General features: G+C 44.4%; 1 protein-coding gene across 4 annotated transcripts in view; it reads right to left on the bottom strand.

Annotated features, from left to right (window-relative positions):
* The window catches only part of dnajc6 (DnaJ (Hsp40) homolog, subfamily C, member 6), a 207,696-nt gene that overhangs the window by 153,914 nt on the left and 31,039 nt on the right, over positions 1 to 22,743 (bottom strand). For 2 of the 4 annotated variants that reach the window (XM_070887018.1, XM_070887017.1), the window contains exon 1: positions 16,114 to 16,548. The exons of 1 other annotated variant lie outside the window; for it this stretch is intronic. In XM_070887018.1, the coding sequence (XP_070743119.1) occupies positions 16,114 to 16,327 (214 nt within the window). In that variant the 5' untranslated portion in view covers positions 16,328 to 16,548. Of the gene's footprint in view, positions 1 to 16,113; positions 16,549 to 22,743 lie in introns of those variants that run through there. One more of the 4 variants, XM_070887020.1, reaches the window with a different exon arrangement.

A 22,743-nucleotide genomic window follows, 5' to 3' on the forward strand; every position in this document is an offset into this window, starting at 1 on the left:
CTGACGGGATTGGACAGGTTAGATGCAGGAAGAGTTTTCCCAATGTTGGGGAAGTCCAGAACCAGGGGTCACAGTCTAAGGATAAGGGGTAAGCCATTTAGGACTGAGATGAGGAGAAACTTCTTCACTCAGAGTTGTTAACCTGTGGAATTCCCTGCCACAGAGAGTCGTTGATGCCAGTTCATTGGATATATTCAAGAGGGAGTTAGATATGGCCCTTACGGCTAAAGGGATCAAGGGGTATGGAGAGAAAGCAGGAATGGGGTACTGAAGTTGCATGATCAGCCATGATCATATTGTATGGTGGTGCAGGCTCGAAAGGCCAAATGGCCTACTCCTGTACTGTACCTATTTTCTATGGATAAATGGTTCATTCTCGGGTTGGCAATCAGTAACCAGTGGAGTGCCGCAGAGATCAGTGCTTGGATCCCAACTATTTACAATCTATATTAACGACTTGGAGGAAGGGACTGAGCGTAACGTAGCCAAGTTTGCTGACGATACAAAGGTGGGAGGAAAAGCAATGTGTGAGGAGGATGCTAAAAATCTGCTAAAGGACATCGGCAGGCTAAGTAAGTGGGTAACAATTTGGCAGATGGGAATATAATGTTGGAAAATGTGAGGTCATGCACTTTGGCAGAAAAAAAATCAAATAGCAAGTTATTATTTAAATGGAGAAAGATTGCAAAATGCTGCAGTACAGCAGGACCTGGGGGTACTTGTGCATGAAACACAAAAGGTTAGTATGCAGGTACAGCAAGTGATGAGGAAGGCCAATGGAATCTTGGCCTTTATTGTAAAGGGGATGGAGTATAAAAACAGGGAAGTTTTGCTACAGCTATACAAGGTTTTGGCGAGGACACACCTGGAATACTGCATGCAGTTTTGGTTTCCATATTTATGAAAGGGTATACCGTATATACTCGCGTATCCTGCGATCTCGTGTATCCTGCGACCCCTAAATTTTCGTCCCCAAAACATGATTTTACCATATATCTCATGTATCATGCGAGTCACTTTTTTGAGATCGAATACAGACCTTAACATGAAGCATCGAGTGGATTCTGCTCGCTCTCCGTGCTCTCCCCCCCCCCCCCCCTCCTCTCTCTCTTCCCCCCCCCTCTCTCTCTCTCTCTCCCCCTCTCCCTCTCCCTCTTCCCCCCCCCCCCCCCCCGACCTCCGCGACTCTCTCTCCCCATGGAGAAGAATTTCAGCATAGAAACATAGAAACATAGAAAATAGGTGCAGGAGTAGGCCATTCGGCCCTTCTAGCCTGCACCGCCATTCAATGAGTTCATGGCTGAACATTCAACTTCAGTACCCCATTCCTGCTTTCTCGCCATACCCCTTGATCCCCCTAGCAGTAAGGACCTCATCTAACTCCTTTTTGAATATATTTAGTGAATTGGCCTCAACAACTTTCTGTGGTAGAGAATTCCACAGGTTCACCACTCTCTGGGTGAAGAAGTTCCTCCGCATCTCGGTCCTAAATGGCTTACCCCTTATCCTTAGACTGTGACCCCTGGTTCTGGACTTCCCCAACATTGGGAACATTCTTCCTGCATCTAACCTGTCTAACCCTGTCAGAATTTTATATGTGTCTATGAGGTCCCCTCTCATTCTTCTGAACTCCAGTGAATACAAGCCCAGTTGATCCAGTCTTTCTTGATAGGTCACTCCACTGGTTACTGATTGCCAACCCGAGAATGAACCATTTATCCATAGATTTTTTTTTGCATTGGGAGGATGTAGTTAGTGGTGCGCTGCAGGAACTTGGCTTGTTTTCCACATAAACTAATGATTTGGTCATGAGTATCGAGGAACTAATATCAACCAGGGATATTCGATTTACAACCATCATGGAGAGCGAGAGGAGAAACCAAGAGAAATGTCTTTACATAGAGGATTGTTGGAGCATGCCGAGATTCAGCGTGGATACGGTCTGCTTAACAGCCTAACAGCCTAATCTTGGCCAGCACTTCACACCCGCAAATTTTGTATCTCGCGTATCATGCGACCCCCCAAATTTAGGTTACAATTTAGGTCTTCAAAAGTCGCATGATACGCGAGTATATACGGTACATGCTTTGGAGGCAGTTCAGAGAAGTTCACAAGGTTGATTCTGAAGATGAGGGGGTTGGCTTTTGAGGAAAGGTTGAGCAGGTTGGGCCTCTACTCATTGGAATTCAGAAGAATGAGAGGTGATCTTATCGAAACATAAAAGATTATATGAGGGGGCTTGACAAGGTGGATGCAGAGAGGAGGTTTCCACTGATAAGGGAGACTAGAACTAGAGGGCACAATCTTGGAATAAGGGGCCACCCATTTAAAACAAATGAGGAGAAATTTCTTCCGAGTTGTAAATCTGTGGAATTCACTGCCTCAGAGAGCTGTGGAAGCTGGGACATTGAATAAATTTAAGACAGAAAGAGACAGTTTCTTAAACGATAAGGGGATAAGAGGTTATGGGGAGCGGGCAGGGAAGTGGAGCTGAGTCCATGATCAGATCAGCTATGGCGGAGCAGGCTCGAGGAGCCGTATGGCCTACTCCTTTTCCTATTTATGTTCTTTGATAGAGAATTCAAACAGGCTGTATTTAGACAGGCTGTGAAAATTCACAGACAAGAAGTCAGAGCTGCTACGTGAATGGTAGCATGTTGCATTAAGCCATCAGTCAACTTGACATTTTAGGACCCTTGGGTAGTGAGCCAATAAGGTCAAAGAAGGCGAGTTCTTTTCTGTAAATTGATCCAGGTACAAGTACAGCCATTTTGACCATGTGGTTTCAGTAAGACAAAGGAACTGGCAATCAGCTAGCTGCTTGTTGCTCTCTGCCAAGATTAAAAAGTTAAAACTACCATCGGAGTTCGTATTTCATTGGAAATTAAGAGATCTAACATTCTTATCTATCCTGTGAACCTCTAAGGATTTTTTTTTAACGTTTCAATTAGATCATCTCTCTTCTAAACTCCCGAGAATATAGGCCCATTATACTCAAAATCTTTCCTCAAAGGGCAACCCTCTCATCCCAGGAATCAATCATGCATATAATGAATATCAGAGATAAATGATCAACTATACAATAGGTTCTAAGCTCAGTGCTAAAGTGCTGCACTGTTGGCGGTGCCCTTTTTCAGATGAGACATTAAACCAACATCCCATCCCCCCTGGTGGATGTAATTCGAAGAGCAAGGGAGTTCACCCAGAGTCCTGGCCAATATTTATCCTCCAACCAACATCAACAAAACCGATTCTCTGGTCACGTATCAAATTGCTGTTCCTGGGACCTCGCTGTGTGCAAATTGGATGTCACGCTTCCCTACATTACAACAGTGACTACACTTCAAAAAGTACATTACTGGCAGTAAAATGCTTTGGGACATCCCGAGGTCATGAATTGCAAGTTCTTTTGTTTCCCTTTCCTTTTGATGACAATCAGCTATCAGAATTGACCATGGCACCAGATGTTAAATAGAAAGCTTAGTGGCTCAGCCATACACCAGTATTTGCATCAATATTTTAGGTTTCCATGTTGCATCAACACAAGCGAGAGAGTCCAACCTCCGAGTATGGTCACCACATTTGCATTTTTGCAGCTGGCGCAAGACCATCTTAAAGAAGTAGTTTGATGCCATTTCATGTCAACTGTGTTGCAATTTTTTCTTATATATTGAAAAAGTTGGACTTTCCATTTTTAAATATTTTAGTGTAATCAAAAAGTCTTATTGGCTCTTCATTAATATTCAAAATGTTGGTGCCAGCAAAGAGGGCTCTGCTCATCTACATAAGCTTGACACACAGTTCTGCTTTCCCTGACTGGTGAATGATGTGGAGATGACTGTATAACTTGGTGCTGACAGCATTACATTACTCCAAGCAAGAACGGATCTCAAGCCAGTACCTGCAATATAGCAGAATCATTACACTCCACTCACTGAACAACATTTTCAGAATAAAGTGCGCCTGCCTGACAATCTTTCAGGTTTGTGAAATTTTCAGTAAATAAAAAAAAGAGGAAATGCAATTGAGACAGCCTGGTCAAAAAACAGAGCATTGAGACATTGAAGTATTTTCATCACTGACTCTCATATGGCAATCTTCTTTCCTCAAAGATTCTGCAGGCAATTAAATTTATTTTTCTCGTTCCTCTTCTTGAAATACTACGCTGCTCTCAATTCTAAACCCAAAATACTACCCTGTTCACAATTCTATACCTGAAATAGTGAAACCTGTAAATTAGAGACAACCAAGGGACTTGCATCAGGTGTCCTTGTCTTCAAAATGGTCATTGCATGTACAGTAAACTGGATGAGGCAAATATCAGGGATTGGCTGTATCTTCTGCAGTGTTCCATTTTTTTTTCTCACCCTCACCTGGGATCATGCCTAATTCTGGAAGCCTGCCACGGAATGTGATTTCAGTTCATTGGGTTTCCAGTTCATTACCATCCCAGGGTTATTTTCCACCACGGGTTGGATGTCCTGATCCTGCAATCTACTAAGTTGACAAGCAGCACAGTGCAAGGTGGTTGCTTTAGGATCGGAGTGCCTGGCAGATTCAAGCCAAAATGGGGGTAGGACTAACGTCCTGCAGACATCTGTCCAGCAGACCCGCCATCTGAGTTCTGCAGCTGCTAATGTTTGATGTGCTGGGAGTGGATAGAGGGCTGTTAGAAGCTTATACTGATGGAGTGAAATGTCTAGGGTTGCAAACTCTGGCTGGAGGTATTTCTGGATGTTTGATCAAATAATGTCCTGACCCCATTCCTTCTCTCTTTCCCCCCCACCACCAAGCTCCCATTCCCCAGTCTCCTTCTCTTCCCACCCCTCCATTCCCCAGTCCCTCAAGTTTTTTTTGAGCTCCCATTCTCCAACTCTCCCTAGCTCCATCTCTCCTCAGCCACCATTCCACGTCTCCATGAATCCTGATACTAGAGGTCCCCCGATTTGCAGACTCCAGAGATTTCCCACCCCCCCCCCGACCACTCCGAAGACAACTCAATTGCCAATTGCCGAGGCCTCCTGATTCCCAACCCTCCATTGTTCAGACATCTGTGCTGGTGTAGCTCACTGGTCCCCAGAGTCTCGAAAGCCGGTCGTCCAGGCTTTCTGCAGCAGTGGAGATGGCGTCACCGGGCCTGAGGTGGGAAATTACAGTGGAGCCCAGTGCAACGGGCACCTGAATGCAAACTGAAGACGCGATAGAATGGGAGGTTGTTTATCCAGCATCCAAAGCAGCAGAGAAACCAGTCTATCCCTGGGATAGAGCCGTGCAAGTATTTAATCCCAGAGATAGACTGGTTCCTCGGCCACCGCATTCCACAAAAGCAGTGTCTTTCACCCAGCCACATCACACTTACCTCGGGGGTCCCGTGTTTTAAGGTGTAAAGGGACTTGGTGCATTGAAGGCTGTCTGCAGTTTGTAATTTGCAAGTTTCTGTCATTTCAAGGTGCAGCTTGCAACTACTATAATGCAAGTTATTTGGGCCTGTCAATAAGTGTCTGTTTTTGCTGCTGTCCTTTTGTACAGGTTTTACTGTACTATATGGTTCATAATTCTATATCCAAAATACTATACTGTTCACAAAACTACTGTTACCCATTTCAGAAAAAGAAAAACAAACTAGACTTTGCGCCGCTACCACCCGTATCTTGGCAGTAATCGGGCGGTATGAAGAAATGGATTTATCGCCGAGATGTAATGCCTTAATTTTCACCATAATCTATCCCGGTGTTGGCGGGCGTTCATAGTCCTCGTGTAAGGCCGGCTTGATTCAAACCGGCCTTACTGCGCATGCGCAAATTTTTTTCCCCCCTCTTTGTGCACATGCGCGATTTCCCTCCCCCCAGCCCACATGTGCGATTTTTTTTTGTGCATGTGCAATTTATTTTTCCCCCCGCGTTTCGGGGGGGGGGGGGGGGCGGGGGGTCAGGAGTCATCCCACGCATGCACGTGTACGCTTGACAAGTATTCTAACTAAAACTAAAAGGGCAGAAGATTTAACGGTTGCGATGGAAGTTGAGCCCAAGGCCAGCGTGGGAGGGAGGAAAAAGGGCAAAACATTTCTCGATGGAACCCCAAGCTGCGCTAGTCCACGAGGTGGAAGCGCGCTGGGACCGATTGACCCGAGATGGTCATGGCAAGCCCAGCCCGCAAGTATATCAACGAATATGCTGAGGTGGTGTCCTTGTTCGCCCAGATCCGTCAGGGGCCAGTCCAGTGCAGAAAGCGCTGGAACGACATTGTTTCATTCGCAAGAATAAGTAAAAACTTTAATAAAATTTAATCATGCAATGATTCCTTAATTAAAATGTGAAAGTGCCATACTGTTCATTTCTTAATATCGCTAAATTTGGAGTTGCTCTAAACGATATTATATTGTTTTGCTGTAATTAATAAGATGTGGTCATCATGCATAACTTGGAAGGTGACGATGCATTAATGGGACAGTGTTGAACAGCATTGGGTGTGCTTACTAGTACTTGTGCAATTATATTAAACCCTGGTTATGTCATATTTTCAGGAAAAAAAACAATTGCTTTCAACCGAAGCGAACATCACCTCCCTGGGGGAGGGCCAGCAGAGCTGCAGGAACTAAGCGATCTGGGAGGAGCGGGCCGCAGCCCTCACTGTGGCACATGATTGCTTGGCCACTCATGGTGGTGCTGGTGCTAGTGCTACGTGAGTAACGCATGATCCCCGGGATGTGCATAATGCATACATTATACTGTACAGCTAGTACCATTATGAAATATAATGAGAATGCCACGCACTCAGTAAATTATGTACATGTTAGTTTCATGTCGTGTAGCTCGGTGAAATATAATGCAGCAATGTTGCGCCTCCTCATATTCATGCACAATGTAAGCTATAAAACGTAACCTTCACTCTCCCTCCCTCCCTCCCTTCTGCTTACCTATTGCGTCTTGTTTTGAAGAGGAGCACGTAGTGTTTACAGAGGAGCAGGAGGATGAACTTGATCAAGTGCAACCTGATCAAGACCCGCCGCACGAAGTCGAATTTGAGGAGGTACTGCAGTCCATGGAAGGGTCCCTCATGTCTGCAACCATCTCGTCCTCAGCAGAATCCATTTTTCATGGTTTCGGCTCCGAGGATGTGGCCAGACCAAGCATTGTGCAGCAGTGCAGAGTGTAGTAGTCCCCATGCGTAATCAGAGGAGGCTGCTGCAGAATGAGATCCGTGCTGCAAGAAAGGCAGGCGCAGAGATGGACATGGTTGCGCTGATTACGGAGAGTGTTGACATAGGTCGACAGATCCTTGAGGCAATTGACGCACTGTGATCGCAGTGCAATCAGCACGCCATTCACCCGAGGAAAAAGAGTGTGCGCGAAGATCAGGCCCTCAAATCTGCAACCAAGCTCCTTGTCTACAGGGCTGTAGTGATACCCTCCCTCCTGTATGGCTTAGACATAGACCAAATACAGTAGATACCTCAAATCGCTGGAGAAATACCACCAACGATGTCTCCGCAAGATCCTGCAAATCGCCTAGGAGGTCAGATGCACCAAAGTTAGTGTCCTCGAACAGGCCAACATCCCCAGCATCGAAGCGCTGACCACACTCGACCAGCTCCGTTGGGCAGGCCACAATGCGCGCATGCCTGACACAAGACTCCCAAAGCAAATGCACTACTCGGAACTCCTACACGGCAAGCGAGCCCAAGGTGGGCAGAGGAAACATTTCAAGGACACCATCAAAGACTCCTTGATAAAGTGCAACTGACATCTAGGAGTCCCTGGCCAAAGACCGCCATAAGTGGAGGAAGTGCATCCGGGAGCGCACTGAGCATCGAGTTTCGTCGCCGAGAGCATGCAGAAAACAAGCGCAAGCAGCGGAAGGAGCATGTGGCAAACCAGTCCCACCCACCCTTTCCTTCAACGACAATCTGTGTCACAGGTGGGACAGACAAATTCCCATATTGGACTGTTCAGTCACCCGAGAACTCACTTTTAGAGGGACTGCCGATGATGATGATTCGAAGGAGACAGCGACTCGGATTGCTGTGATGCAGCAAATCGCTGATTCCGTGGATGTTCTGGTCAATGATTGCGGGGGATGGTGGGTGGGCGTTGTTGTTTATTGTTAATATAAAAATGTATTCGGTTTTGTTAACTGTTAGTGGGTGGTTGTTTATTTATGATGAAAAATTGTTTATTGTTTGGGGTGTTGTGTTTAAAGTGCATTGTTTACTTATTTAAATCTTGTTAATTTTTAAATTTTATGTATTTATTAATTTACTTTACACTCAGCCTTTCAAAATTTAAATAACTTTTATTGAAAACATTTTTTGTGCTATGTCGCACTCACTTTTGCTAAATAAGAGGTCAACAATCAATGCAAGGGTTACAAACAATGGACATTTTAACTGAATTCGTAACCATTCAAGCAAAGCATTCATTTATGAGCTGCTGACATAACAGTCTTGCTGCTGCGCAAGTGCCACAGGTCTTCTCCAGCGGTGTTGGGGTGGCTGGTATCATGGTTTCATCGCCAGACTCCTCCTCGACCTCCTGCTCCTCACCTTCCTCTTCCACTTCTCTATCTGGCTCGTCCACTATGCCCTGAGGTGGACCTGCAGTCCCGTAGCATTTCCTGCCCCCTTCTGACAGACAACATGCAACACCACAATGAACTCCGCGACCTGCTCAGGGTGGTATTGTAAGTTGCCTCCAAAGTGGTCCAAGCATCTGAAGCACTGCTTCAGCACTCCAATTGTCTTTGACGATATTCCGTGTGGCTATATGGCTTTGATTGTAGCGATGCTCGGCTCCTGTCTGAGGCTTACGGAGGGGGGTCAAGAGCCAGGTGTCGAGACCATATCTTTTATCACCAAGCATCCAGCATTGACCTTCTGGCTGACTTTTAAAGAGGTCGGAGACAGTGCTCTCACACAAGATTTGCACATCATGAATGCTCCCTGAAAAATTGTCATTTATTGCCATGATTATTTGATTGTGGTTGACAACGAGCTGCACGTTCAGGGAGTGGAATCCCTTTCGGTTACGAAACACCTCTGCATCCTCGAAGGATGTTCGCAGGGCGATATGCGTACAGTCTGTTGCACCCTGTACCTTAGGGAAGTTTGCTATTCTTGAGAATCCCACAACCCTTTCACTCTGTGCCTCCCTGGTCATTGGGAAGTTTATAAAGTCAAACCTTTGTGCTTAAAGCACTTCGGTCACCTGTCGAATGCAGCAATGTGTGGCGTGTTGAGAGATACAGCATATGTCGCCAGCTGATGCCTGAAATGAGCCGTATACATAGAATGAAAGTGCTGCAGTTTTCTTAACCTCAATGGACAGAGCGGTCCTGATGGTGCTGGTAGGCCTCCCTTAAAATGAGCTGACATATCTCATTGACAACCTCCTTTCGGAAGCCTTCTAACACGTGTTCTTGGAAAACTCCAGGTATGATCGCTTATCCTGTAAATGCGTTGTGGGTAAGGTCTCCTCCTCCTCAGCAGTCTGCCACTTCTTTGATTGAAGAGCATTATGTGCCCAATAAACCTTCCAGCTGAACTCGAGCATGTAATTAGTAGCCAGCATTGGTTGAGATATTACAGGCTACCTTTTTAAATTTACTGTAAATTGTTCAAAAATCAAATTTCATTAATCTCTCCTCAAATTAAAGCAGATATTTTTATAAACCCCTGAAATTAAAAAGTATTCCTGTAAAACAACAATAAAATGCACTAAAAAACGATAAGTTTAACCTGCAATTTAATCCAGTTTTAGCTCCGGTTACAAAATGGTATCCACATCGCTGAGTTCAAGGGCAATTAAGTGCACCCTTTTCATAGCGATATTGATAGCGGGCGGTATTCTGGACGATTTTTTTTAAATCTGAAAATAGCATCGGGTGGTCTTGTGGGCGGTAAAAGGGTGATGCACAACATCCAGGAGGGAAAATAGATGGCATCTACTGGGGTGGGCAGCTGGATTTACTGCCGGCGATCATTTGACTCCGAAAATACCGCCGGTGGTAATCAGGCGATGTACGGACGCAAGTTCTCACGTCGATCTAAAATCGGGCGCTAAAGCAATGAAAACGTTAAAACGGGCACTAAATCGGGCGGTAATTGGACGATAAGAATGCGAAAGTCTAGCCCAGAGAATCATCTGGACCACACTGAATGGGTCAGCATCTGATTACATAGCAGAACTGGGAATATGAGCCACCCTACCCTCAAGCCTAAGAGCATTTGGTTTTTGGAGAGCTAATAAAGTTATGAAAATGCCATTTACATTGAAGATGACTTGGTGAAAGGAAATTCCCAATTTCAGTTGATTGTTTGTTTCTTTTTAAAGTTTTAATTCTTGAAAGTAACTTTTTTTGCTCTTTTCCTGGAATGGTGACGTTACGTTGGCCAATTGATGTCACCACGCCGCCACTTTTTCTCCAGGGCACTGCCAGTTACCAGCAATGGAAAGCAAGGGAGGAAAATGGCCGCAGCTGCGGGACCCGGCACCAGCACCAGCTGGCGAAAGAGAGGCAGTAGCCATTTTATGGCGCTATGGAGTGGCGGTAAGTAGATGAATTTCTCGCCCATATTGATTAAAGTACATTCATAAAGCAAACTGGACATCAATTAAGCCATCTTCAACAAAGGAATAGGGTCTGCCATAAAAGTTGGCACTAAAGCCTGCCAACCCAAGTACAAAATGCATCAATGAATAAAATCTAGAGATCAGCAGCTCAAACCCTAGGCACCTGCCCAGCTAGTCCATAAGTTCAGGAGTAACCACCACCGCCGCCCCCCCCAAAAAAAACAGTTCTTCAATTCAATGCTCCTCATCCCATAAAAGAGCCAATATGCCAGGAATGGGAGCATAAAAGAAAACAATGGATTAGTGAAAAAAAATTTTTTTTTTTTTTTTTTTTTTTTAAAAAGGCTGGTTTATAGAAAATTTAAAAAGTAGATGTCCCAGTGTCTAAACTGTGGCTCAAACCAGAAGTGTGGGAGGCATTACTAGCAACAATTTATGCAATTTTATTCGCTTCCCTTCTCAATGTGCTGAATCATGTAGGAGGATCAATTCATCAAGTGTCAAGAAGCCCTCTGGTATCTGACCAGAATTCATTACACTGAAACCCAATCTTGTTCTCACCAGACATTCACATGCAGACTTTGCAGTATCAGTCACTAAACAGCAGTCAGGAAGGAGAACTCTGGGGGGAGGGGGGGTTCCTCTCCTTGGGGGCTCAATTTTCCCCAGTATTTGCACTGGATTTTTTTGGAGTAGGCTGCTTTTTCTGGATTAACTTAAAAATCCCCAATTTCCTCAAACAATTTGCACCAGCGTAACTGACTTAGTTACGTCTTTTATAGGTAAGTTTTTTTTCTCAAAAGGGGGCATTACCAGCCATCTACGCCAATTCTGACCATTTAGGCAACGTTGGCCAGCTAATAGTTACTCCAGTATATGTGGCCACTCGAGAAAACCCTTGCGGACAGGTAAGAAAATTGGCACAGGTAAGGAAATTGGCGCAGGCAAGTGCAGCAGATGCCTGGACAGCAGCAGCAGGAAAGGTAAGAGAGGTGGGGGAAGCCTTTGACCGGGAGGGAGGAGACCACTCGGCCTGGGCTAGTGGCAGGAGAACGCACTGGCAAGCCCTTCGGCCAGGGCTAGGAGCAGGGGAGCAGACTAGGAGGCTGAAGACAGAAGGTTACAACATAACTACAAAAAGAACAAGATTGAACAGTCCACCACATAAAGGGAAACCATGGGATTATACATCAAGCAAAATGTGTAGGGAAAAACATATGTAGCTTAACAAGAGACCACTCAAAAGGTTGGGATTCCAGTGCAACCGAGACATCGGAGCCCAGTTGGGGAAAAAAAAGGAACTCAAACTATGTAACACTCTACAAACTAAACCAACATGTATTATATAAACCAACCAGGAAGGGTACTCACCGCAGCAGACCAGGAAGGCAGCACTACTGCGCATGCACAGCCACTTCAGAGACATCAGGAACATCACTTTTTTCCAACTGCGCATGCGCAGACATCCCAGCACAATTTTCCAGCGCAGACAGTAGGCTTCACACTGAGGCGACTGGCCACGCGGTTGCAGCCTAGAGGCCAAACAGCGGCGAAAGTACGAAGTTTTTTTCTGGAGCATCTCCTGATGTAACGAAGTGGCGCAACTCGGGCTAGGGGAAAATTGAGCCCCTTGGACTGAGGGTTCTGAGGCCAGTTGCAGCACCACAACTGCTGTCCCATTTGAGATCACCTAACTGAGCATAGTTTGGGAATCAAACCTGGAATCTTAAGATCTCTATGGCTTTGTTCTACACTGGGCTATTGGGAGTGTGAATAAACTTGCGCTATTACTGGCGTCGAAATTAAGATTCGTTGAGGAGAGTTTATTGAAAGTGATTTCGACAGTCAAATTTCAACTGAAACAAGCTAACAAAGATTATCTAAACTGTTTCAAAAACTTGTCAATTATTGTAAACACCATCTATTTAAATTATTTCACAGCCAATGCAAGAATATTTTTACAAAGGTGTGGAGCATTTTTGGAAAAAAAAAATACATTTGAAAAGGATCAATAGCCAGTCATTCCAGTAACAAATGGAGATTAGACATTTCTTGGTATGGCCGTCAACCCTTTTTAGAAAACTTTATAAATGGAGTAAATGTTACTCTTGGCTCAATTTTTAAAGTTTTTTTTCTCACTTTCACTGTTTCTTTAACCATTTCTTACCATTTGTATTTTTTTTTTTAAACCCTGTTCTCCTTCAGCAGTCTGCCACCTGTTTGGGCACATAATGCTCTTCAATAAACCTTCTCCCATCTCTAGTCTGCAGCATGCGAGTAGTCATCAATACTGGCTGAGAAATTACAGGCCCCATTACTATAAATGTCCTATTATGTCTTCAAAATTATTAAATTGTCCTCTACAAAACGCAATAGAAACTCAAAATTCACCACAATGGTTGTCAAGAGATTTTAAAACGACCTCAAAAGCTCTCACAAATTACTTCAATGTTACCATCAACTTGAAGCAGCCTTTTATGAAAAGTCCTCCAAATTACAAAATGGCATCCATACCATTGGGTTAAGGTCAGGTGAGTGCAGCTTTTCGGGTGAGCGATTATTTGGGCGGTATATGGGCGAGATGCCGAAAGTAGTACTCGGCGATAATCTGGGCAGTATTTGGGTGTTAATTTCCATTATAAAAACAGTCTTCTGGGCGGTGCATGAGTGATGACGTCAGATTTTATTTTTTAAAATGGGCAGGTGGTTCAGCTAATTCTCAGCGTTAATTGCATGCTGAAAGTTACGCCGGCGATAAATGGGTGATAATTGGGCATTAGTTTCCATTTATAATCAAATATGGGCATTAAACTCAAACTCAGCGGTTAAGTGGACAATCCCAATGGAAATTCTTGCCTTTAGTGCCAGTGATAGTCTCTCACACAGATGTGAACTCTAAAAAAGGAGAAACCCGAACTACTTGCAGCTTTGAAATAGCTCACCATTCGCACAATCGGCAATTGGTCCTATTCGTGAACAGCATGTGAAGTTATGCTTTGCAATAATACTAATCACTGGCCACCAAGTTGGAAAAAATCTCTAAATGAGATTTGAAATCCAAAACAAGGCAAATTTAATGGATTTGGATTAATTCACAAATATCTATAACTTGGCCATTTGAACTATTTAGATGCAGCTGCATCTAGCCCATACCAATGTTAAAGACAGCACATGGAAAATAGGATAAATTGCTTATTGTTTTTTCTGTGCATCCTCGATTATGTTTAGTTGCTTTCAGCCATGTTTTGTGCACCTTTTAGTTGTTCGTGGTTGCAGGAAACAGAGAGTCAGGTCGGAAGATTGTCTTTTTTGCTTTCAATTGGCATTGTCAGTCTATTTTTTCTGGATATGGTTTGTTGCTATGTATCTATACTGTCTACTTTTGTGGTGGTATCCACTTCTGGTAGTCTAGGGAACTGCACATGGCATTGTACTCCCCCATTATTTAATACAGGGGTGTCTAACATTTTATCTTCATGGGCTGCAAAGGGGCAAACTAAGGAAACGGGGGAAGATATAGAAAATTTAAATCATATTCCCATTATTTTGCAACTATCTGAAACTTCAGATACAAACAGATCAGTATTATCCATCAAAGAGGCAAACAGCCCTTTCCTAATCAGCAGGCTCATAAAATTTAAATGGGCCTCACAAATCAAATCAGAAATACAAGCACAAGTAAGATGGAGTTGACCATGCTGCAAGAGTTGGCTTTCCAGGGCACAGGAGTCACATGTGGCCGTAGGAGCACCGTTTGGACAGCCCTGATCAAGTAAGCATGTCTTTCAGATTTACCACATTTGTATTCCTTGGTAAGTTTCCCTCCATTACAATATTTCAAGAGTACTTCATTGACTGTAAAGCACTGTGGGGTGACCCGAGATCGTGAAAGGCACTGTATAAATGCAAGTTCTTTCTATCTCTCTTTGGGTAGCTTGATCCCACGTGTACACTGACACTGCAAAAAAAAATCAGATAACTCACATGATTGAATGTTGAACCCTACCAACTAAAACACACTTATAAGCAAGGTTTTGTCAGCTGTACTTTGCAGTCTTGATTTTTTTTCAAAAATCAGAAATACAGGTGAAGGGCCATAGCCAAGAGGAGATTGAAAATAGTACAAGAGATGAAATAAAACAAGCAGTGGTTAGGTGATAGCAAGACTGGGTTTTAAAGCCTCTGTTAACCGTGAGGATGTACAGAGAAGGACGAGTATATACCACAGCATATTTGATGTTTAGGAATAAGAAAGGAAAGTTAAAAGATGCAACAAAATGGAACTTAAATGTTTTATTAAATGCATAAAAATTAAACCAATCAGCGATTAAGGTTGTAGTTTCAAAAATCATATTGGATCATTTAAGAAATCGGAAGCAGTAAATCGTAGACAGAAAATAAAACACTGAAGCTCACACCAAGATAGGAACCAATTAAATTTCAATTTGAGACGGTTCAATATGCAAATAACGTTCTATCAATTACGGTTATGCACTGTTAGCAGACCTCTTGAACAGCAGTGGTAGAGATGTTGCAATTGGTTGGTGTCTGGACTCGAGTTAAAAAAAAGTCAGGCGGTATCAGTTGACAATAATCACATGCTATTCCCAGCAGTCACCGTGTAAAGCATATGTATATTGCACATCAACTGGACCAGAATGTGCTTTCAACTGGGACAAAGGATTGTTGCAAATTATTTCTACCGTGTAGATTTTGCTCCTCAAAACCGTTTTACGACACTAACTCTCAATCAGTTCATAATGATGGTCAAGTTCATTAATGCAAGTATTGAAATGCCTTTGAATGTACTGTACAGATTTTTTTTATGAATAAAATATATTTTGGAAAAAAAAATTAATGCAAGATTTCACAGTGACCATTAAAAAAAAATCACCTCCACAGCTACAAGTAAAACAGCATGCTACACGAGAACCCGAAACAGACCATGCAGGAAAGTATGGATCTAACGGTGATCATCATTTGTAACAGAAGGACGCCATACTGCCGAATGCACCGAATTCACTTGTCAATATATTGCAGTGCCCCTCCTCCAAACGTTTTCTGTAAGAATTTGGTGATCATATTCTGGTCGGAATTTAAAGACTGAAAAAAGCACGAGCCATATATTTATCGACCATTTTAACTAAACTATCGCTTTTGTTACAAATATAGGACACTAAATCGATGCACGAATGTAGCAGAATCTATAGAAAGATATATTAAACACAAAATACTTTCAAATTACTTCTATTCTGCTCCAAACACACAAATGCAAGGCAACTAAAAATACCGTTGGCATTTCAGCGAGTCGCGATTGTAGAATATTACAGGGCGACATTGTATCCGTGCAGGAGCTAAAGAAAAGCACGGTTGACTGCATTCATTTTAAGAAATGCACGAGAAACAGATTAAGTGGATATGTGGCACGTTACAAAGGGGCTTTCAAAGCATAAGGGTTCAAATGGGTGCATTTCCTGACACTGGGAAATTATATTCACATGCATTACAAAATGGCACATGGCCTGGAGTAGTGACAGCCATTTACCTGACCTGTCCATGGTGCTGCAGCGGGCTGGCTGCGGAACCGGGCCGCTCGCTGCTGGAGTTGTTGCTGGGGCCGGGGCCGGGGCCGGGGCTGGGCTCACCGCCTGCACGGCACCGCCTGCTCGCAGCCTGCTGTCCAAATCCCCGGCCACCAGATGCAAAGATTCGTAACCGTCATAATTGGTCTTCTTGCGATAGTTTCCAAGAAGGCTCATGGGGCACCAAAAAAGGTCACCAAAAAACTCATTTACAGACACAGGGGGGAAGAGCTAGTCATGACCTTGTGCAAAGAACTCTTTAAAAAAAAAGAGGGACTAGGTTGTGTTTCTTGTAAAAGGGAGAGGGAAAAGGGCGGACGTAATATGAGACCGAAGTCTCCCGGCCCCAACACTAGACTTGCACAGCTCCACAGCGCTCCGCCGCTCGCTGCTTTAACAGGTCCTTCTCTGGGCTTCCGCCTGGCTCCTCGCCAGCTGACTGACGGAGACGGTCAGCTGCCTGCAGCTTGCCTGCAAACCTGGGCGCCTTCGAAAATATGAATGCTGCAAGCATCTACAATAATTAAATGGCACGTTTTTCCACCGATATAAGAATTTAAAAAGCACCAACGCGGATTTGTCAAGTCTCATTTTCTTTCCATTGATCGTGATTATTGTTTTTATACAATGTTGTCCCTGAAAACACTGGCTATTTCTGGGGAACGATTCCCGAGGTGCCCAGCCCTCACCATTCTTGATATGTGAGGCTATTCACAGGGGCACTCGAGCCCAATCTTGTCGACGCTCAATAGACTGGATGTTCCGCTCCATTGCACTTCTGGTAGCGCCCCGGAGGACCCAGTAATGGATGTCTTTAGGCGTAATAGTGGGCATCCAGCTTTTACCACCTGGTCGGCACATTTGGCTCAGAGTTTGCGGCAGCACAAAAACTTACCATCCCGCCCCCTAGTTTCAGTGAGATCATGACGTCAGTCGTAGTGCAACGCTCCACTAGTGCTTCGGATGCAAAACTAGGCCTTAACGCTTAATTATACGGGTGCCCCAGGAATGCCTGAAAAACCAGACGATCCCACGGTCTAGTAGGTGGTATTTGCAACATTTGTAATTTGAGGGAGGAGGCTCCTACATCGCAGGCCACATTGACCGCAATGTTTGCACACAGCACACTGCGTGAAGCACTGTCTTGAAAGTGGTACTTTTATCTGTCATTACAGTGTCCTTACATTTTCACTGAAAGAATTTAATGGAGGCATTACTAGTTCGCCAGCATTTCATCCTCCATGCTATTGGTAGGCGGCGTTAGGATACAACAAGGGCTCTTTGCGATGTCAGGCCACGGATGAGGAGAGGCCGAAGATGTCTGGGAGAAGGGCTTACCCCAACGGGATTACAGGCACCAATGCTGATATCTCCAGCTCTCTGAGGAGCAGTGTATGAGAAGGCTTTTCTTCCATAAGGAACTATTGACAGAGATATGCTATCTCCTATAGGCAGACCAATGCCTGGACTGCTCTGGAGGCAGCCTTCAATACTCTCCTCAACAGGTATCTGAAGTCATTGTGGTGTGCTGCAAGTTGCACAACTTGGCCATCATGAGGGGCCAGACATTGCCAGTGGGGATTGCAGGCCCACCTCAGGAGGAGGACGACGACAAAGAGGAGCCTGGCGAGGCCCCCATTGAATAGCCACACCATCCACGGTGGAGGCAGCATGGAGATGCTGCTGGAGTCGCACGTCGCCACCTCATAATGGACCGGATCTCCTAAATGGAGGAAACTGAGGGATGGAGCTAATACTGGACATGCTATGTGCCCTCAGAAAGGCACATCTCCGGTGAACGTTGGAACGATGCACAAGATACCAATGGCAAAGGATGAATCATAACTTTTACTGCAACAAAGTAACAAAAACTCCCCCCACCTAAAGAAAACCATACAATATACAACATTGTGTTGCAGGGCACTGAATAACAATGAGGCAACAAAACTATTTACAAGGGAAAGGAACAAAAACCAGGGCATCTGCACAACTGTGCCCATTATTCTGACTTACATAGAAACATAGAAAATAGGTGCAGGAATAGGCCAATCGGCTCTTCAACCCTGCACAACCATTCGATAAGATCATGGCTGATCATTCACCTCAGTACCCCTTTCCTGCTTTCTCTCCATACCCCTCGATCCCTTTAACCGTAAGAGCCATATCTAACTCCCTCTTGAATATATCCAATGAACTGGCATTAACAACTCTCTGCGGCAGGGAATTCCACAGGTTAACAACTCTCTGAGTGAAGAAGCTTCTCCTCATCTCAGTCCTAAATGGCTTACCCCTTATCCTTAGACTGTGTCCCCTGATTCTGGACTTCCCCAACATTGGGAACAATCTACCCGCATCTAACCTGTCCCATCCCGTCAGAACCTTGTATGTTTCTATGGGATCCCCTCTCATCCTTCTAAACTCCAATAGAAAAAGGCCCAGTTGATCCAGTCTCTCCTCATATGCCAGTCCGGCTATCCCGGGAATCAGTCTGGTGAACCTTCTCTGCACTCCCTCAATAGCAAGAACGTCCTTCCTCAGATTAGGAGACCAACACGGAACACAATATTCCAGGTGAGGCCTCACCAAGGCTCTGTACAACTGCAGTAAGACCTCCCTACTCCTATACTCAAATCCCCTAGCTATGAAGGCCAACATACCATTTGCCTTCTTTACTGCCTGCTGCACCTGTATGCCAACTTTCAATGACTAATGAACCATGACACCCAGGTCTTGTTGCACCTCCCCTTTTCCTAATCTGCCACCATTCAGATAATATACTGTTTTCACGTTTTTTCCCCCAAAGTGGATAACCTCACATTTATCCACATTATACTGCATCTACCATGCATTTGCCCACTCACCTAACCTGTCTAAGTTCACCCTGCAGCTTCTTAGCGTTCCCCTCACAGCTCACACCGCCACCCAGTTTAGTGTCATCTGCAAACTTAGAGATATTACATTCAATTCCTTCATCCAAATCATTGATGTATATTGTAAAGAGCTGGGGTCCCAGCACTGAGCCCTGCGGCACTCCACTAGTCACTGCCTGCCGTTCTGAAAAGGACCCGTTTATCCCTACTCTCTGCTTCCTGTCTGCCAACCAGTTCTCTATTCACATCAGTATATTACCCCCAATACCATGTGCTTTGATTTTGCACACCAATCTCTTGTATGGGAACTTGTCAAAACCCTTTTGAATGTCTAAATACACCACATCCACTGGTTCTCCCTTGTCCACTCTACTAGTTACATCCTCAAAACATTCCAGAAGATTTGTCAAGCATGATTTCCCCTTCATAAATCCATGCTGAATTGGACCGATCCTGTCACTGCTTTCCAAATGCTCTGCTATTTCATCCTTAATAATTGATTCCAACATTTTCCCCACCACTGATGTCAGGCTAACCGGTCTATGATTACCCGCTTTCTCTCTCCCTCCTTTTTAAAAAAGTGGTGTTACATTAGCTACTCTCCAGTCCATAGGAACTGATCCAGAATCGATAGACTGTTGGAAATTGATCACCAATGCATCCACTATTTCTAGGGCCACTTCCTTAAGTACTCTGGGATGCAGACTATCAGGCCCTGGGGATTTATCGGCCTTCAATTCCATCAATTTCCCTAACACAATTTCCCGCCTAATAAGGATATCCTTCAATTCCTCCTTCTAACTAGACCCTCGGTCCCCTAATACTTTCGGAAGGTTATTTGTGTCTTCCTTCGTGAAGACAGAACCAAAGTATTTGTTCAATTGGTCTGCCATTTCTTTGTTCCCCATTATAAATTCACCTGAATCCGACTGCAAGGGACCTTCACTAATCTTTTTCTCTTCACATATCTATAGAAGCTTTTGCAGTCAATTTTTATGTTCCCTTCAAGCTTCTTCTCGTACTCTATTTTCCCCTTCTTAATTAAACCTTTTGTCCTCCTCTGCTGAATTCTAAATTTCTCCCAGTCCTCAGGTTTGCTGCTTTTTCTGGCCAATTTATATGCCTCTTACTTGGATTTAACACTATCCTTAATTTCCCTTGTTAGCCACAGTTGAGTCACCTTCCCTGTTTTATTTTTACTCCAGACAGGGATGTACAATTGCTGAAGTTCATCCATGTGATCTTTAAATGTTTGCCATTGCCTATCCACCGTCATCCCTTTAAGTATCATTTGCCAGTCTACTCGAGCCAATTCACGCCTCAAACCATCGAAGTTATCTTTCCTTAAGTTCAGGACCCTAGTTTCTGAATTACGGTAACTGTGTCACTCTCCATCCTAATAAAGAATTCTATCATGTTATGGTCACTCTTCCCCAAGGGGTCTCGCACAACAAGATTGCTAATTAGTCCTTTCTCATTACACATCACCCAGTCTAGGATGGCCAGCTCCCTGGTTGGTTCCTCGACATATTAGTCGAGAAAACCATCCCTAATACACTCCAGGAAATCCTCCTTCACCGTATTGCTACCAATTTGGTTAGCCCAATCAATATGCAGATTAAAGTAACCCATGTTAACTGCTGAACCTTTATTGCATGCATCCCTTATTTCTTGTTTGATGCTGTCCCCAACCTTACTACTACTGTTTGGTGGACTGTACACAACTCCCACTAGCGTTTTCTGCCCCTTGGTATTCCGCAGCTCCACCCATACCGATTCCACATCATCCAAGCTAATGTACTTTCTTACTATTGCATTAATTTCCTTTTTAACCAGCAATGCCACCCAACCTCCTTTTCCTTTTTGTCTATCCTTCCTAAATGTTAAATACCCCTGGATGTTGAGTTCCCAGCCTTGGTCACCCTGGAGCCATGTCTTCGTGATGCCAATTACATCATACCCGTTAACTGCTATCTGCACAGTTAATTCGTCCACCTTATTCCGAATACTCCTCACATTGAGGCACAGAGCCTTCAGGCTTGTCTTTCTAACACACTTTGCCCCTTTAGAATTTTGCTGTAATGTGGCCTTTTCTGCTTTTTGCCTTAGGTTTCTCTGCCCACCACTTTTACTTTTCTTCTTTCTATCTTTTGCTTCTGTCCCCATTCTACTTCCCTCTGTCTCCCTGCATAGGTTTCCATCCCCCTACCATATTAGTTTAACTCTTCCCCAACAGCAGTAGCAAACACTCCCCCTAGGACATTGGTTCCGGTCCTGCCCAGGTGCAGACCGTCCGATTTGTACTGGTCCCACCTCCCCCAGAGCCGGTTCCAATGTCCCAGGAATTTGAGTCCCTCCCTGCTGCACCACTCCTCAAGCCACGTATTCATCTGAGCTATCCTGCAATTCCTACTCTGACTAGCACGTGGCACTGGTAGCAATCCTGAGATTACTACTTTTGAGGTCCCACTTTTTAATTTAGCTCCTAGCTCTATAAATTCGTCTTGTAGGACCTCATCCCTTTTTTTACCTATATCGTTGGTACCTATTGAACAAGTACTTTGGTTCGGTATTCACTGAGGAGGACACAAACAACCTTCCGGATATAAAAGGGGTCGGAGGGTCTAGTAAGGAGGAGGAACTGAAGGAAATCCTTATTAGTCGGGAAATTGTGTTGGGGAAATTGATGGGATTGAAGGCCGATAAATCCCCAGGGCCTGATGGACTGCATCCCAGCGTACTTAAGGAGGTGGCCTTGGAAATAGTGGATGCATTGACAGTCATTTTCCAACATTCCATTGACTCTGGATCAGTTCCTATGAAGTGGAGGGTAGCCAATGTAACCCCACTTTTTAAAAAAGGAGGGAGAGAGAAAACAGGGAATTATAGACCGGTCAGCCTGACATTGGTAGTGGGTAAAATGATGGAATCAATTATTAAGGATGTCATAGCAGTTCATTTGGAAAGAGGTGATATGATAGGTCCAAGTCAGCATGGATTTGTGAAAGGGAAATCATGCTTGACAAATCTTCTGGAATTTTTTGAGGATGTTTCCAGTAGAATGGACAAGGGAAAACCAGTTGATGTGGTATATTTGGACTTTCAGAAGGCTTTCGACAAGGTCCCACACAAGAGATTAATGTGCAAAGTTAAAGCACATGGGATTGTGGGTAGTGTGCTGACATGGATTGAGAACTGGTTGTCAGACAGGAAGCAAAGAGTAGGAGTAAATGGAGACTTTTCAGAATGGCAGGCAGTGACTAGTGGGGTACCGCAAGGTTCTGTGCTGGGGCCCCAGCTGTTTACACTGTACATTAATGATTTAGACGAGGGGATTAAATGTAGTATCTCCAAATTTGCGGATGACACTAAGTTGGGTGGCAGTGTGAGCTGCGAGGAGGATGCTATGAGGCTGCAGAGCGACTTGGATAGGTTAGGTGAGTGGGCAAATGCATGGCAGATGAAGTATAATGTGGATAAATGTGAGGTTATCCACTTTGGTGGTAAAAACAGAGAGACAGACTATTATCTGAATGGTGACAGATTAGGAAAAGGGGAGGTGCAAAGAGACCTGGGTGTCATGGTACATCAGTCATTGAAGGTTGGCATGCAGGTACAGCAGGCGGTTAGGAAAGCAAATGGCATGTTGGCCTTCATAGCGAGGGGATTTGAGTACAGGGGCAGGGAGGTGTTGCTACAATTGTACAGGGCCTTGGTGAGGCC

The sequence above is a fragment of the Pristiophorus japonicus genome, chromosome 8, assembly GCF_044704955.1.
Source record: "Pristiophorus japonicus isolate sPriJap1 chromosome 8, sPriJap1.hap1, whole genome shotgun sequence".
Classification (NCBI taxonomy): Eukaryota; Metazoa; Chordata; class Chondrichthyes; family Pristiophoridae; genus Pristiophorus; species Pristiophorus japonicus.